General features: G+C 51.7%; 1 protein-coding gene across 6 annotated transcripts in view; it reads left to right on the top strand.

The window, feature by feature from the left end:
• Nucleotides 1-16,072, top strand: part of RAB11FIP5 (RAB11 family interacting protein 5) — a 44,766-nt gene extending 28,694 nt beyond the window's left edge. The window contains exons 4-7 of one of the 6 annotated variants that reach the window (XM_054202128.1): nucleotides 2,918-4,777; nucleotides 5,378-5,518; nucleotides 10,341-10,530; nucleotides 11,632-16,072. In XM_054202128.1, the coding sequence (XP_054058103.1) occupies nucleotides 2,918-4,777; nucleotides 5,378-5,518; nucleotides 10,341-10,530; nucleotides 11,632-11,841 (2,401 nt within the window). In that variant the 3' untranslated portion in view covers nucleotides 11,842-16,072. Of the gene's footprint in view, nucleotides 1-2,650; nucleotides 2,670-2,917; nucleotides 5,519-6,089; nucleotides 6,269-10,340; nucleotides 10,531-11,631 lie in introns of those variants that run through there. The other 5 variants (XM_054202126.1, XM_054202129.1, XM_054202127.1 and 2 more) reach the window with 5 other exon arrangements.
• Nucleotides 16,073-17,009: the final 937 nt, after the last annotated feature.

Genomic DNA, 17,009 nt, shown 5'->3' on the forward strand with positions numbered 1-17,009 from the left:
CCTTGGGTCATGGGCAGCTGTGCTCCTCTTCTGGAGAGCTTAAATTTTAGGGTGATTAGGGAAAAAAGTAAAGTTGCAACAAGTGAGAGTGGTGTTCCAGTGTGTGTATTCAACTGAGGAGCATGGAACCACCCAGCAGCTGCAGGCATTTGTCTACACCTTCTGTATTCAGAAAACCAGAAGAATTGAGGGACTCTCTCAATACGAGCCATAGCCTTGAGACCTTTGGGATGGCAGACACCAAATAGCGGTGACAGAGAGTTCGGGGAGAGATGGGCTGCCCTGTCTCCTTGTACAAATGCTGTTGTGCTGCGCCACTGCTGCCTCATGGATGTTCCTCTACAGAACAGTGAAGATGCCCTGTGGGTGATCCAGAGTAGGTCTTGTGCTGGAAGCAGGGTTCAGATGTGGAGCACCCCGACCACATGCCGATCCCGAGGTCACAGCATGCCCAGAGAGGCTGGCACCCAAGCAGAGAGCAGCTGCTGGTCTCTCTGGGGTGGTTTGTGCCTAAAAATCCATCAGCTTCTCCCATCGCTTCTCCTGGAGATTTTCTGTGCTCTGAGAGCTCAAAACACCTAGGAAGAGCTGGGCTGCTCAGACTTATCTTCTGTGGGGGTGTGTGCCTGGTTGCCTGCAATGGGTTTTCCACCCTGCCACACACCAGTGGTCCGAGCAGGGAAAGGACACGGAGATGCAGCGGAGCATGGCTGGGCTGCAGGGACGGGGATGGGCACCTGCACCATGGCCACCACTGCTGCTTAGTGACAGCAGGAGAGGGCACCCACGAGCTGTCTCTGCCTCCAGCATCAAGTAAGCTGCAGGTCTGAGTGGAAATGAAGGTTTCAAGGCTTTTTTTTGTGCCTGAATTACTAGTTCTGCTAAGTAGTATCTGGCGTAGTGTCTGCTGGGTGCTGGAGTTGAGCCAATTGTGCTCAGCTGCTTACTGTATGTGTTACCTACCTAAAAACTGGGCTGGGGGGACTTTGGTGGCATTGATTGCATAGGCACCTTTCCAAGGTAGCTGCTTAGAAGATGATGCATGAGGGAGGCTTTGAAGCTGCCAGGAGTGAGGAGAAGTGGGTCCTACCATGCTGCTGCAGTGTGCACAGGCTCCTGCCTGTCCGTGCATCACTTGTGGTCCAAGACGTGCTGCTGGCATGTAATCCTGCCTACTTTAAAAGCAACCGATGCCGACTGCACCTTCACACATGGTTAACTTTCGCCTCAAGATGGCATTTTTGCGCTTTAAAATGTGTCTAAGGCTTTTTGTGCATCTATAATAACAGATGAAAATAGTTCTCCTCGCAACTTTGCCAGTTGACAGTGCATTGACCGTGATCTTCCAGTGCCCCCTGTGATCCCTACCAGCAGCTCGGGTGAGGGAGGGAAATGCCATGATGTAGGCCCAGGGCTGGACATACCCTGTGCATATTGGCAAAGCAATTACTTTATTTGTTCCTCGTTAAACTTCGATATGCCCAATGCTGACTGATCAATGTCCATATTTCTCCCAAACCAAGACTGGGGTCTCTTTGAAGCTAGGCTGTCATGGCCAATGAAGAAGGAAGTAATCCCACTGGCTTGGTTATAGGGCAGTACAGCCACATATGCCAGTGCTGGGTGCCCCCATCCTAGGGGTGGAGTTGCTCCTGGCAGGAGTGAGTCAAGGGGACAGGGACTCGGGAAGAGGGAACGTGGCAGTTGGAACACTGGTTAGGGCGCGAGGTGTCCACTCCGCACCCTTCGTGATATGAAAACCTCCAAGACAGCTAGCCCTGGCCTGGCAAGTCTTCCCTGGGGGCAGTGATGCCAATTGCTGAAGGAGTTCCCAAAGGAAGATCAATGAAATCCAAAAGAAAGGTCGGTGTAGTCCCTCTTGAAACAGCAGCAAAGAACTGGCTGCCTGACTCAGGGCAAGGTGCAGGAGGAGGCTGACAGTCTGAGTTCGAGCTGTGCTGAATCCCTTCCCCCTTAGGGTACCCCATGGGGGTTCAGGTGTCTCAGGGCCTCAGGCCAGAAGTAACATGGTGAAGGGCATGCAGAGAGGCTGGGCGGAGTCAAGAGCAGAGCCAGTGCCACATCCTGGCCACATGCTCCCTCCTGCGCAGCTCTTGTTCCTTGGCTGCCTGCAGCCATGCTCCCCTCCCTCCCTGTGTGGGAGGGAGTGCCGTGTCCACCGTCGTCCTGATATGTTGCCAAACAAGTAATGAGGCACTGGGGGAAACTGGGAAAGACTCACTTCTGTGTGCTCTTACTGGCTCAAGTAACCCTGATGCAAGAGCCCAGCCTGGCTCCTTGTGTGCAGCCTGCCCTTGGTACGCACCACCATCGGCACAGAAAAAATGAGCTGAGTCCTTGGGCTTCAGGAAGTGGGAAAAACCTCTTGGGCTCCTGGGTCTTAGGGCTTGCCAAGGCAGAAAGGGGAAATTTGGAGGACTGTTCTAGAAGAAGGGCTGCCCTTTCCTTTTTGTCGTGCATGCCCTTTCCACGCCTTGACTCCATAATCATTGCTCTGCCTAACAAGAGAGACGAGTATGTATTTGATCATTGCATTGCTTTGAACTGAAGCGTTTGTAGTGTGTGTGGTGTATGCTTACAGCACTGTCACAGCATTAACCAGGAGGACTGTTTTGTCTTCCCTCCACAGCCTGGAAGTGTCTCCTCAGGTAGAAACCAGCTCAGATGCTCCTTCTCATTTTCCTCCCTGCTTCCCTGCCCAGTTTCCTCCTGCTGCTGTAGCCCATCTCGCTAGCATGCCAAGCGCTAACCTCTCTCCCGCTATTGGAGACAGTCAGTCTGGATGCTTGTCCCCTACCAACCCATTCCTCAACTCCCTGCAGAGCAATCCCTTCTTTGAGGACCTCCTCGCTGACCAGGTACTAAATTCTCCTTCACCTACTCACTTTTTCTCTAGTTTCCCGTCTGGGCCGCATGCTTCAACAGAGGTCGCTGGGAGCTTTTATTCCCCAGAGGATTGCAGTCCCTCTGCCTCCCTAAGACATAAAGACCCGGAGAGGGAGTCTCCAGACAAAAGCATTTGTGTCCCCGTTCCAGAAACTACTCCCCCATCACAAGGAGACCTTCCTCCTCCAGATGAGAAACATGCCATCCCTCCTTCCCTCTCGGAGTGGGATGATACCTTCGATGCCTTTGCGACCAGCAGGCTCAAACCAGAACTGAAGAAGGAAAACTTCTTTGCTTCGGTGGTGGCAGAGGGCATGGCTTTCATCGATGATCCCGATGCAGCCAGCCCAACAGAAAGACTGGCTGAGCCAGCTCATGAGAAGGGGACAAAGGTATTTGAAAAGGCTGATTCACAAATCAGCAGCGAAATGCCCACAACTCTGCGGTCTTGGACAAATTTCTCCAGTTTAGATGTGGGGGCAAACTTGGTGAGCACAACCCAGGAAGCGACTGTGATAGAGGATGTGCTGAGCCCCGTGTCTGCGGGGTCAGTGGGAAGGAGGAGGAAAAGCAGCACACCTACGGTTTGGACAGCCGCATTTGCATCGGGAAATCCAGGGGAAAAAGAGACTTCAACACCACTAACTGCTGAAAATAGTTCTAGGGAGGAAGGGGACAGTAATGAGGAGGAACCCTCTAGTGCAGGGACAAATGGATGGATGACCATAGCCACTGAAACTGCTCCTGATCTGTCAGAGAGCACCCAAAGTATGGCTGAGCAGGAGCATGTGGGTCAGGAGCGCGCGTTCAGCCCGCGGCCAGCCTTCCTCAGTGAAGGTGCCTTTGAAGCGAAGAGTGGATCTCGTGCCGCCGCTTGTGTATTGCCCAGAAGCACCTTCACCCCCGAGCTCACCTCTGAAACCCTGCCAGGCAGCAACGTGGCGGCTGTGCCCCCACGGGTGCTCGCAGATGTGGCAGCACAACGGTTCCCCATGGCCCCCGAGCCAGGGATGGAGCCCCAAGGTGCTGGTAGTGAGGAGGAAGCGTTTGACATACGGACTTCAGTCTACCGGCTCCAGGCTAGCATGCGGCTCGAGGCCAGTGAAAGCCGTGTAAAACTCAGCTCTGACATTCGCGAGAGGCGCGTCATCCTCTCTTCGCGGACAGGTACCCGAGAAAGGGAGGAGATGGCAGCCGGCTCAGCTGTGCCACCCCCGAAACCTCCAAGGTGGTTTGCAGCCACGGGCAGTGGAGGAGATGGCGAGGACGAGGATGTTTGCGATCCGCAGCTGAGGCAGCGAGGCAGCGCGGAGCAATGGGAAGATGCAGAGAGCCTGAAGGCAGATGTAGAGCTGCCAAGGAGTCGTCTGAGCAGCGAGCCCTCTGTCCCAGCATCTCCCAGCCCGCCTGCACTGGGAGCGGACATAGATGAAGCTGAGAGCGAATTCCCAGTCTCCAAGGATGCTGAATCTGCCACGGCGGTCTCAGCAGCTAATTTGGAGGCAAGAGCTAGCGAGCTGGCAAAAAGAGACACCTCTTTGGGGGAAGACTGCTCAGAGATGGATGAGACGGATGCAGCTGAGCAGTTTGAGACTTGCCCATCAAAGTTCTCCCTAGATGGATTAAGCCAGTCGGGTGCCAAGGAGAGCTGGAGCCAGCCAGGTTTATCCCCTCTGATGGGGGCTGCAGACAATGCCAAGTGGGAGATGGCCTCCGAACAGGAGCCGTTCCCTGAGGAGCTCAGTATGTCGGGACTAAACCCACCTTCCAAGCTGGACCTGGGCCAGCCGGAAATCTTCTGGACGGCTCTGGAAGAGCAGGAGGCAGCTGGTCATCCCGCGGGTCTTGGCCCAGCGGCGCGACCCCAAAGGTTAGCTCGTGGGGAGAGTCCACCCCAGCCAGAGCCGGTGTGGGGTGATGGTGAGGGGCAGCATGGGCCAGGGGCCAGCCCCACTGGGCAAGCGGGAGTCCAGTCTGAGTCTTACGTCCCTGTGGCAGTTGCTAGCCCTCCCCAGGAGGCAGAGCAAGGCAGATCCTTTGCCAGCAAGCCTGATGGGCCATGGCGCCGAGGCTCAGCAGACAGGATAGACTTCAAGAAGGCTGATTTTTGGAAGCCTGATAGGGCAGAGGAGAGGCACAAGCAGGACACTTTGGCCCCGAGAAATCCCTTTGCTCTGACACTCAGCCCAAATGCCCCAAGCAATCCCTTTGTGGAAAAGCCACCAGACCCCCTCCCTGTTCAAGCTGTGCTGCCCGAAAGGCTTCGTCAGGGAGGCTTCAGCTTCACCAGCCACCACGAGGAAGCCCTTGGGCAAGGCTTCCAGCCCACTAACCTTCCCGGAGACCCGCTAGGCAAGCCTCCTTTCCTGCATGACAGCCAGCCCTTGGCCTTCTCCACCCCTTTCCTTGTGGCTGCAACTAACCCTAAACAGTTTGATTTCCCTTCCCCTGTTGCGTGCCCCGCGAGCAGCGGGGTCCCTGCCGCGACCAGCCATGCAGCCGCCCAGCCCTGCCCTTTGCCGCAGTCCGGTGACACACAAGCTTCAGCGCTCGTGGTTTTGCCCAGGGAGACACAGCCAGCTGAGAAGCCCTTTTTCCAGCAGATGACCAGGTGAGCACTCCGGGGAAGGCGAAGGGTGTGTTATTTGGTAGAGGTGAACCCTGTCTCCCTTCTGCTCTCATCAAGGGGCCAATAAGTGGACCCCGGCTCAGTGTCAGCAGCTCACAGTTGCGCTGACTCCAAGGATGCCACTCCATGTGTTGCTGCAGGTCCTCTTCCCTTACCTTACCCTTACCTGTGGTCCCAGAGAGTCCATCCTGAACAGCCTGAAGCCTTGGCTCTCTCGGTTCATGGTGGGGAACGGCCACTGGTGTCCTGTGTTTGCCCTTAAGTAGGACAAACAGTTTGATGCATCCAAGAGCTGCCCCAACTGAAAATTCACCCACAGTAGAACTGCACCCGCATTTCACTCGATGCTAATTTTGGCTCCATCATCTTCCCTGTGCTTGCAAAATAGGTGCCTTTTCCATGTCTGCCAGGAGAGCTTCCAGCCATTAATGCTCGCATGAGTTCCTTCATGGCATGTGCGCAGCTACTGCCCCTTCCCTTTTCATTAATTCAGCTTTGGTTTCTTTCTTTTTTAAATGACCATCAGATACTAAAAACCTTCTTCTCTCCATAGCCAAAAAATAAAAAAAGTAGTTTCACCAGGGCGGTGGCAAAATGCCATTCTCCCCTCCCTCCTGACGAGATGCCCATTGGTTTTGAAGCAAGTGGGACTCGCCTTAAGGATAATGGGAATGGGAAGAGGGGTACCATGGTGGTCCATCGGAGGAAAGAAGGGGCTATTCCTCCTTCCAGGTCAGTCTTGAGCTTGTAGAAATGCCATGAAGCAGAGAAAGGTTCTGAGTTTAGGGTATGGAGTCTTGCTCTATGTCATTCAGTTCATCTAATTTTCCTGTTACACCTTCCCCTGGTCTGCCTGGGCAGGAGAAGATTGTCACGGGCTCTGTCTGCCCTGAGTACCAAGGATCAAGCTCTTATGGTTTACATGGGGACCTGGGTCTTCTAGCAGTAATTTATTTGATCAGCCTCACTTCTGCAACAGAAGGCAAATCGAGCTTCATGGGGGCACTGAAATGATAAAATCCTGTCTGGCCCAAGAATAATATTGGCTGTGGCCCTGGGGAGAGAGAGGGCGGGAGGATGGGGACAGCAGAACATAGCTGAGCTCCAGCCCTTCTGCATGGGGATCCCTCCTTGGCTCACGCATGGGTCTGAGGTGCAGAATGACCTCTGGAGCAAAGACCAGCAAGAGATGGGTTTGTTAGCTGATTTTTTTTTTCTTTATTGAGGCCAGATCCTCAAATCATTCCTAATTGGATTATTCATCCTCCAACAGATAACCTTGTTCAATATTTGCAGAGTGTATACAGAAACCTCCTGAATTTTGTTGACATTTCTATGTTTCATGGAAAGAGAAGTGTCCTGAAATCCCAAAGGGTAAAATTAGGCAATGAGGGAACTATAGTCCCAAGATCCTCTATGTTGATAGTACATGCTCACAGTCATCTTCAGGCTTGACTGTGCATCCATCCAAGGCCTGACTCACTTGTGGGAGGAAAGTGGGCTTGGACACAAGAGCTGGTCATCACGTCAGTGCTGGCTTCTGTCATGATACATGTCTGAGAAGTCCTAGAATATCTCTGCTCTGGTTTCTCTACCTGTAAAATGCGGATGTTTTGGGTACTTGCTACTGTGATTGAAGAACTTTTGAAGAGTTACTGAGGTCTCTGGAAGGCTCTGAAGTTCTGCACTACTTTGTAAGATTGGGGAGATATGACTAATTGTCATGGGGGGAGAGAGGAAGGCTGGCAGGGCCCTTTTCTGGGTCCCCATTGCGATGCTTTCCTAGAATCATATCCTATTAGGGTGGTCAGAGGCACGTAGACAGAGAAAAGATATGGTAGAAAAAAGGTGGCAGCAAAAAGGAAAGACTTCAAACTTAGAACAGGCATTAAGGCTTAGATGGGACAAAAGTGTCTTTTCTCCCATCAGGTAAAGGAGGAGCTCATACCTGGTGTGGATTATTGAGAGTCTGGTGTGCTGGGGTTATGTGCCCTTGTGAGGGGTAGAAACTGGGTGTGGGGACCGTGTCCTCTTCTCAAGTGGCCAGAGGTCTCTCTGCTGGTCATCTTGTTCAAGAAGGCAAGTCAAGTGGTAGACTTGTATACCTGAGTGACATCAGCACCTCCCGCCTAGTCTGGCTGGGGCACCCCCCGGTCACAGTGAGCTGGAAGGTTGTGGCCTCCTGGAGCAGCTGTTTGTGTGCCAGATTTGAAGATGCAGCCAAGGAATTCAGAGTGCAGAAGAGCATTGCATTTGCAGATCCTTCCCTGCTCTTCTGCAGCGAGAGGGCTCTCGCCACAAAACTGGTGCCAACTGGGGTAAGGCGGGTGCTCAGAGCATCAGTTGCAACACTCAAGTGTACAGGGGCTCCCCTTTCTCCTCTTTGGGGAAGGCTGGGATGGTGCCTTCACCGCTGGGAAGGTGTCCCTGGTCACATCCCCCGCTACAGGTGGGATCTAAAGGACAGCCCATGACAGTACTTTGGGGACTCCAATGCCTTGGAGGAGCCCAGCAGTTTTGCAACTCCTTACCCATGGATCAGGAACTCGGATTTGTGACTATTGCAGCATGTCATGGCACTTGTAGGTGACAAGACTAGGGGTGTCACTGTAGGGCTGTTGCTGGTTTTCATTCTGTAGAGTGCCCTTGGTAGATTAGGTCCAAAAGAGGTCTCCTTCAGAGGTTTAAAATAGTTTGAGTGTTCATGACAACCAGCTAGTGCCCTGCAGACTTCTTGCGTAGGGGTGTCAGTCTCCTGCTTCTACAGCCGTACTCCAGTCTTAGACTCTTCGCTGCCTGTGGGAATGCTGTGGGGATGCATGAGGCGACAGTGGCATTTGGGGCTGCTTATTTTCAGATCTGGCTGTGATGAGCAGTACCGGTGGCTCCCTGGCCACTCTTCTTCCCAGCCACTGTGTTTTGAGGAATAGTAGAAGTGCTACAGTGGTACTAGACCTGTCTTCCCTAGATCCTGCAGTGAACCCCACTCATTTTGGGCTAGGAAGGAGGCTAGCAGTTGTTCAAGCAAGCAAAGTCATTACTTCTGATTTTGAAAAGGACTTGGAAATGGGCAATTTTTCAGGATCTGTGCACGGCCTCTGGTCCGGTTCACCCTTACCCCATCTTACGTCATAACATATGGACAACTGCTGAACTGCTTGTAATGTGGTATCATGGTGTTTACAGCTCTGCTGATGAAGGGTTCAGTCCAGGCTGGAGAGTGTTTGAGGCTGACATGCAGAACAGTGACATCTCCAACCCCTGGTGCTGTCAGGGGACTCCCACTCAGATTTGTGGGATCCCTCTGCGTCCTTTCAAGCTGTCGGGGAACCCTTGGCTCTGTCCACGTGCTTGGACAGCTCTGACAAGGGGTGTTGATCCTTTGGCTTGTGGAAGCTGGTCAGTGGCTACCATTGCTGTCTTCTCCTGGCAAATGGATGACAGGAGGCATCATCGTGGTTGAAGAGGACGTCTAGATGTGCCCTTTCAGCACAATGGGGAGATTGCTTGGTACATCCTGATCCTGCCACCACTGACAAGGCATGAAGACACCAGCCTTGAGGACCTGAGCCATTTACCTAACGTCTAACGTGATGCTACCTTTGTCCAAGCCTCACCCATCATCTCTGACCTGGAGCAGGGTTGAAAGCCACCTGCTCTGCTTTCGAAATGGAAATAAAGCACAGCTGAGTGGTTACAGCACAAGCTGGACTTGAGATGGGTCTGTCCCAGTCCGGCTGATGGCTCACACGGTGACTGTGGGTGTTATTCCTCCTCCCACAACCCATCCTACCAACATCCTGAGGTCACCATTTGTAAAGAGATGCTGTGCTTGGCCGCTTTGCTTGAGAGCTCCTGTCAGCAAGATGTCCCCCTCCCCCTGCAGCATTGTTTAGATGTACAGCAGTTGGGATTATCACCCTTTGCAGGGTGGCTGCTGGATCTGATGAGTGCAGAGGCTTTACAGAGCTCCCGGGTAGATTTTGTGATCTTTTCATCCTAAGTATGGTGCACAGGTCTGCCTGTTCCATGCAGGAAGGTAGCATCAGGTCACTTCTCTTTCCATCATGCTGAAAAGCAAACTTACTCGTTTTAAGCCCAGAAACAATATTTTGGGTGAAGAGTGAGACAAAAATAAATGAAAATGTAGTTCCCCCTTAACTGACAGAGAAAGTGCATTCAGATACAGTCTCCTCACCCTCCCTTTTGGCTAGTGGAGAGGCACAAATTCTGTGGTGTCTTCCAGGCAGGTGTAGCTCATCTCTTGGGCTGAGGCAGTGCAGGAACTGATGCAGAGTGGTGCAGGAGCATCCCTGAAGCATCAGTGGTAACTCCAGACACTGATCTGAGGGCCCCCAGGCAGCAAAATGCCCCTCTGGGCAGTGGATGTAGCAGCCCCTGATTACATTGGACCTGAATTAAATTTCTACCAGCTGTTCCAGCACCTGACAGCCGGGCGTTTTGACCCACAGCGCCTCTGTGTGGATGAAGCAGCATAGGTGTGGGCATGGGGATCTGTTCTGTATCTCAGTGAAACACATTTCCTGGGGCTCCTTATCTCATCTCTTGGTGGAAACAGTGCTGGAGAGTGCTGTGGGCTGCCTGCTCTGCAGGGTGCTGGCACTCCTTTCTCTTTTTGGAGCAGGTGAGCTTTGAGCAGCACAGGCACAGAGGATTTAACTGTGTGGAGCTGACTAAATTTGATGTGTGTCCCATCCCCTTAAAAACCATAGGGAGAGGCAGCAGTGTCGCTCCCCAGCTTGGGAGGAGGGTGTTAACTGTCCAACCTCCTTGTTCTCCTTAGTCCTCACCCAGTGAAACCCATCAGCGCTGCAGTGCAAGAGGTCTCCAGTGAGAAGAAGCAGCAGCACAGGTCCAGCCTGACGACTGCTCTGAGCAATGGCCTGGAGAAACTGAAGACGGTCACCACGAGCAGTGTCCAGCCTGTGGCCCCATCCTCTCACACAGAGAAAACGGACTCAAAGAAGTTAAAGGTAGGAACCTACCACTGAGGGAGCTGCATTCCCACCTGCTTGAGATGTTCTATAGCTGGTGACAGAGGTGCAGAAACTGGTGTTTGAGGAGGTATAATGGGGTCCTGCCACAGTGCAAGCGGAGCCATGTGTATTAACCCTGACATCCTTGATCCTGGTTGCCCAGCCTCCCGCTGGCCTTCCTTCCTCCATGACCTGGTTTCTGGACCTTGTCACCCCGTTGTTCTTCTCCCATTGCTTTCTTTGGTTTGGGGTTTTTATTGTACAGTGTGTGAGTGAATGCCTGGTTATCTGCAAGACTTGAAAGACATGGAGGATGTGATAGCTGCCTGATTGAAGGCCTGAAGGGTTTTCTCTCCTGACAGAGGCAGAAGGAAGGTGCTTCCTGGAGCCTTGCTCAAATGCTGCTTTCCTGGCTGTATTTTAAATGCTGGCATGTTGAGACAAGCAAAATACCTGTGTGATATGTTTGAGGGCACAGCCTCACAGGGTTGCCCTCTCCTTCCCTTTGTCTACTGCTGCTCTGTTTGCCTGTCCAACTGGACATGTAAAATGCTGCTGTTGGGGTTCACCTGAGTGGACTTCCCCCAAGGCTCTTGTCCTCTGGGAGCTCCTGGGGGGCCTTTAAGCTCTTAATTGTTATCTTCTGCCATCATCCAGGCCTGCTGCTGGAGGACTGGGGAAGGGGGAAATCTCAGAGAGTGGGAGTAGCTAATGCTAGGCCTCATTATGCCAGGCTAATGGGCTTTGTTATGCCCATGCCCTTAGCTTCTAACTGTTGGGGGAAAGAGGTTTGACGCGGTCTTTGGGGAAACCCTGTTAAATAATTCACTCAGCTGGTGGAAGTGCTCAGCCGTCACCTCTAGCCGTGTGAGGGAGCCTGCATTGGCCTGGAGTGCGGGCAGTTGTTCAGTGTCCAGAACTTTGTAAGGACAGGACGTGACAGCTGCACAATGTCTCGGGCTCATCAGGTCAGGTTTGGAAAGAAAAGACATAGAAAATACTGATTGCTTTGGATGTTGCCATACCTTGCAAACGCCAAAGGGAGCAGTGGTTCTCATTTATATCACTGAATGTTCCTCTTGGTTTCTATCATCACAGGATCCTACCGTACTGGACCAGTCAGCCAAGTATTATCACTTGACCCACGATGAACTCATCCAGCTCCTGCTGCAGAGAGAGAAGGAGCTGAGCAAGAAGGAAGAGCACATCCATGAACTGGAGAACTACATTGACCAGCTGCTGGTGCGCATCATGGAACAGTCTCCCACACTCCTCCAGATCCCGCTGGGGGAAAGCAAGACCAAGTAACCTCTCTCCGCAAGAGTCCAGCATCACTTGCCTAGAGCACTTCTCCAATAAACAGGCTGCAAATATTCCTGCACTCCCCCCTCCTCTTAAAAGAGGGCTCCAGTGGCTTCTGTTAGCAGTTTAGCAGGAAAGGTTATCTGCTCCTCCCCAGTCCAAGCTTATCCCAGCTCTGGCTCCAGGGAGCTATAGGGTGGTGGGCTGTTATCCACCCTATGGGGAGGAGCAGAGCCCTCTACATGAGGCCAATGCCTCCTTAGGTTCCTGTTGTTGTGACCAAGTGGCCTCTTCTCAGGCACTCATCCTGCCAATGCTTTAAGTGGTCCACGGACAATTGAGAGCTGAAAACCAGCCATCTCATCCATGTCTTCATCCTGCTACTGCTGCTCTTCTCCCCACACTCTTCCACATCTCTCTTCTCTGAAGTGATATACCCCGGCTGATGGACGTTGTTAAATTGGTTGATGACATCGGGGATGCTTAAACACAATAAAGGTCTACCAGCACGCCCTCAGCAGGGCAGCTAGGGGCAGGGGTTACTTCCCCTTCCTGTCCCATATGTTGTACCCCCAAATGAAAAGTCTCCGCTTGAAGAGCCAGCTCCAAGTTGTGCCAGTACCTGACCATATGGGAGATGCTACACAAAGTGACAGCGCCGGAGTCAGAGGCCGTAAAGGACTCAAGCCGACGTCACTGCCTGACTGTGAGCGGTGTCGATTCCTTCGCTGTGTGCATGCAGAGTCATGATGCTGCGTCAGTTACCCAGCTAAAAACTGAACTTGCAATATGGGAGAAGGGCCAGTGATGGTTTGCGCACCATCAGTACTGCAGGAGATCATCTTGCACGGCACCCAGCCCGTCATCAGGCTGGCTGGTACCAGTGTGCCCTGGGGGGGACTCCTGTTTGTATAAACCACAGATGTATAAAAATCTACTCAGTATTACACTCCCCCTTTCCTACATCTACAGGAATTGCTTTCCACTGGCTGCTCACCATTGACTTTGCGTTGTCTTTCTCCATGCAACAGGAAAATGCTATCAGGACCGAAGATCGTGTGTAGAGAAGGATGTCTGACCTCCCGGCCACCTCTATGCATGACATCCTGCTAGGTCAGGCATCTGACAAACACTCCCTGTCAAAGCTAGCAATTCAGTAATCGTCGCAGACCCCCTTCAAGCCAGTATTCGTACCAAACACCGCTCAAATTGTATCGCATCTACACTCCAGTGTCAGGTCTCTGGTGGCTTGGGCCCTCCCTTAGGCATTGAGGCCAGCTGTCTTGGCAGCTGAATGCTTCTTGCTGCTAACTGTTGAGTGACCATCTAAAGGTCTCTAATTTACATGGTTTAACAACCGTAGATGATGTTAGCCTGAGGCTGGTGAGCGATGCTTCTGGACACACCAGAGTACAGCGCAGCTTTTGATTTGGAGGCGCTGTGGAAGGGTATAGAAAGGATGTTGCTGCCTCTCTCGTTCTGCCAGGATTTTGGCTAGAGATTGGTCCCATGCAGGCAGAGGGTCAGTTGGTGTGGGACTTGAGCTGTCTTGACAGGTAAGGCATCTTTGCTGTTCTGTAGATCTCCCAGAGTTACTGGATTCTTTTAAAACCTTCATGCTCTTTCCTTCTTACTTGCTTCAATGTATACCATGACTTTGAAAAATTGTGCCTTTTGCAATAGGACAATAGAAGTTTCCTACCAAAAAAGGCTCTGAAATCCAATTCTCAGTTCAACGCAAACCCGTCTTGGGCAGCTTTCTCTTCTGTTCGCCTGCTAATCTGAACTAGGTGAGTTTATTTTTAAGCACAGACAGCAGAGCCTTCCCATCCCTGTGTGCAGGTTGCTTTTGGTCTTTGGCAGGAGTTCTGCACAGGCGGCTTGTGTGACGTGAGAGGTGGAGATATTAAAATATGACACTGGGGGACGAGCAAGCTGAGTGTTCCATGTAAGACAAAATACAGCTGGATAAAGACAGTATTGGGTCATGCTCAAGGTCTGAGGTTGGAGAAGCAGGCTGTTGGGGTAAGAGCTGTCAGGAGAAAAGGAGATGTGGTGTTGGTGCCATTGACAACATGCGGTCATATCTAGCTTGCACATCGTATGAGGAGGAGGATTTGTTACCTGCTAAGATACTGGCTATGAGCCTTTCATTCCTACCTTCCTTTGCCCCTAGTAGGAAGTAATCTGGGGTTTTGCACTTCTCTACCTGTGTCTTTATGTTCTTCCTCCTTATGTGTGTGTCTCAGGTGCGGGGACTTTGTTTCTGGGGTAAGATGCGAGGGTCTGAGGGAAGGTGTTTCTCCCCTTTTAGAAAGTACCAGAAACCTCTCTCTGCCTATATTTTCAAAAGATCCCGTGGCCTGAGAAATAGATTCCCTTTCTGGGTGCCTATCTCTCATGGAAAACCTCTCCTTTTTATCTGAAAGCGAGCAGGGAGGAGTTGTAGACAGCTAGAAAGCAGTCCGGCGTCAGAAGAGAGAGGCGTGGCACGGGACGGAGAGCTGGGAGAAGGGGCAGCCCCACTGATGGGCAGGGATGCTGAGCGGTGAAGGCTTACGTCAGGGGAACATTAGTTAAGGGGGAGGCATAGAGGCGAAATCTCACAGCAGAGCCAGGGGCCTACGCTGGCTCTCCACTGCCGGAAAAATAGCTGCTTCCTGGGACTTCTCCCCCATCAGCAATTGGCATTGTAGGTGCTCCCCACACTCAAGTGCCAATGTTTATAAGGATCTTGCTGCCCATCCTCCCAGCCTTCTCCCCCGCCTCTTCCATCACATTTCACCGTCTCCCTCATCCCCCCTCTGCCTTAGTCAGCTCTGCCTTTTTTCCTCCAAAGCTTGAATGTTTTGCACTTTATATATTCAAGTTAATCTCAGAGCTACAGCAGGCTGTATCGGGTGTACGGCCTTTTCAGCAATACGTGCTTCCTCCCGTGACCTGCCTCCGTTGCAGTGGAGCAACACAGTCCCTCAACTGCCTTCCATCGTGGGAGCCTGCACTGTCTTGGAGGAGGCTGGAGCAAGCAGAGCTAAAAAGTTCTCGCCTTGACTTTGTGGTAGCAGAGCATCTCCAAAGGCCAAGGCGTGGGTACGGCATGGGTACCTTGGCATCGCACGTGACAGAGGGGGCTATGGCAAAAAACCAAGTGGTGACGATAGCTAAGCCTGCCCTGATGTGTCGTGTCTGTTCTCGAGCGTTTAGTCCAGAGGTATCTACAAATGATGATTTGTGCTTAAGAAAAGGCATCTGAAAGATGCTTCTGTCTTCGTTCTCTGTTTCTGCACCCCACTGTCCTGCAAATGTGGGGTTTTTTTCCCCCACCACAGTTTTTATTCTCTGCATAAGAGCAAGTGAGCTTTGCCACACCACACAACAGCACTGAAGCCGGAGTCTGTATAATTTTTTTGTTAAAACCTCTAAGTTACCAAAAGGAAATGGTTTTGAGGACCTAGATGTTTTCTCATAGAGGGAGGGGGATAAGAAAAAGAAGCAGGGGAAATGTTCTCAAGTTGCTCATGTCCCAGATTTCCATGCTTAGCCATTTAATTGCAAAAAAAGGGAGGTGAGCAGCATTTCTGGTCACTGTGCGAGATAACACCCCAAGATCTATCACTCTTTGCTAAACTGAGCAGACGAAAGAGTTTTAACAGGCCAGCAGCAGCTTCTCACTGCTTCCGTTTTAAACAAAACCATAACAATTATTTTGTATTTTTGCCTCCTGGCCTGTCTTTCTCTTTTCATGCTCAAGCTGTTTCACAAGGTCTTCCGCAGAGTGCTGTTGCTCACAGCTGGGCTCTGCTTTTGTTGTCAGCCCACAACTGGGTTTCTTGCTTTTAAAGAACTCTGGCAAAGTGTTTTATTTTCGCCTTGACTGGCCCTTCTGTCCCAGAGTCATGGGCCAGAAGAACTGCCAAGGTAGATCCTTAAACTGGAACAAACCTGAAGGGATGTGGATACTGAAGTGTCACGTAGACTCAGCCTTATGACTTGTCTGTGAAGAAACCGCCGTGTGTTTTGTGTTATAAACGTGGGGTGGAAAAACATCCCAAAATGGGAGAGATAAGCATTGGGGTTTTTGGAGTTGTTGATTTCCCAGTACTTCATGTACGCAGGAAGTGGGTTCTGTGTGTTTCATGTTTTAATAGTTGCAACTAATGTTTATAAAGAGCTTGTTATTTACGTTTTAAGCACTTTAAAAAAAAAAATAAAAGTTGTTCAAGCTGTTCCTAGATAACTTTTGATTTATTGACAACAGCGTCTGTGCTGATAGCACTTGGACAGTGAGTGACATTTATCTGTTTATTTTCTGAAGTAGGATGGTGGTGTCCAACTTCTCCGGCAGCTTTTCCAGCATCGTTAACGGTCCCCAAGCACCCGCCGCCATGTGGTGGCTGCAGGGGGGGGTGATGGCGGTGGTGCTGCAGGTTTACCTGGAGTTTCCCTCCGAATATTGCCCCTGCCTCCACTGGTCGGTGCAGCTGAGGCGGTGTAAGCTCCTCCGAGCTTCCTCGCGTCTACCTTGCCATCGTGTTGTGTGCTGAGCGACTGCAGGGGCTCGGGTGGCTCTGGTGGCTTGCGTGGCCATGCCGCCCTGGGGGATCGGATCTGCCTGCAGCTCCCACACTGCTCACCCTCGACTTTGCCCCTCTGTGGCGGGGCAGGGGCGTAAAGATTATGATTGCATTCCTGAGGATTTGTGGGAAATCTGTAGCTGAGTAGAGGAGAGAGACCCTGCTGTGGCATGCTGGAGGAAGAAAAGACTTCACGTTACATCGCAGACACTGGGAAGTTCAACCTGAGGATGCCTGGTGAGGAAGCCCGGCTCCATCAGCGCTGCTGCTCAAGGGAACAAGCAGCTTTTACCCACTTTTCATAAAGCACTTAAATTTCTCCCCCTCTCTCCATGCAGCAGACCTTGCTTGGCACACGACTGATCCAGCTGAGACCTTCGCCTCCAGCTCCTCTACCCTAATCCCACCCACCTGTTTCACCGCTCAGCTGTTTTCCTTCTCAAGGCCTGCTTCTTTCTTCATTCATGTCTTTTCCTTCAAAAAAATTTAACTCCCCTTAAGCTTCGGTAAATGACTTCGCTGCTCCAACAGTAGAGTTCCGTTATCTCTAATCCCCAGTTTATTTTTCATGCAGCTGGATCGCAGGCCATTACCGAGCTC

This window comes from Rissa tridactyla, chromosome 5, assembly GCF_028500815.1.
Source record: "Rissa tridactyla isolate bRisTri1 chromosome 5, bRisTri1.patW.cur.20221130, whole genome shotgun sequence".
In the NCBI taxonomy this organism is placed as follows: Eukaryota; Metazoa; Chordata; class Aves; order Charadriiformes; family Laridae; genus Rissa; species Rissa tridactyla.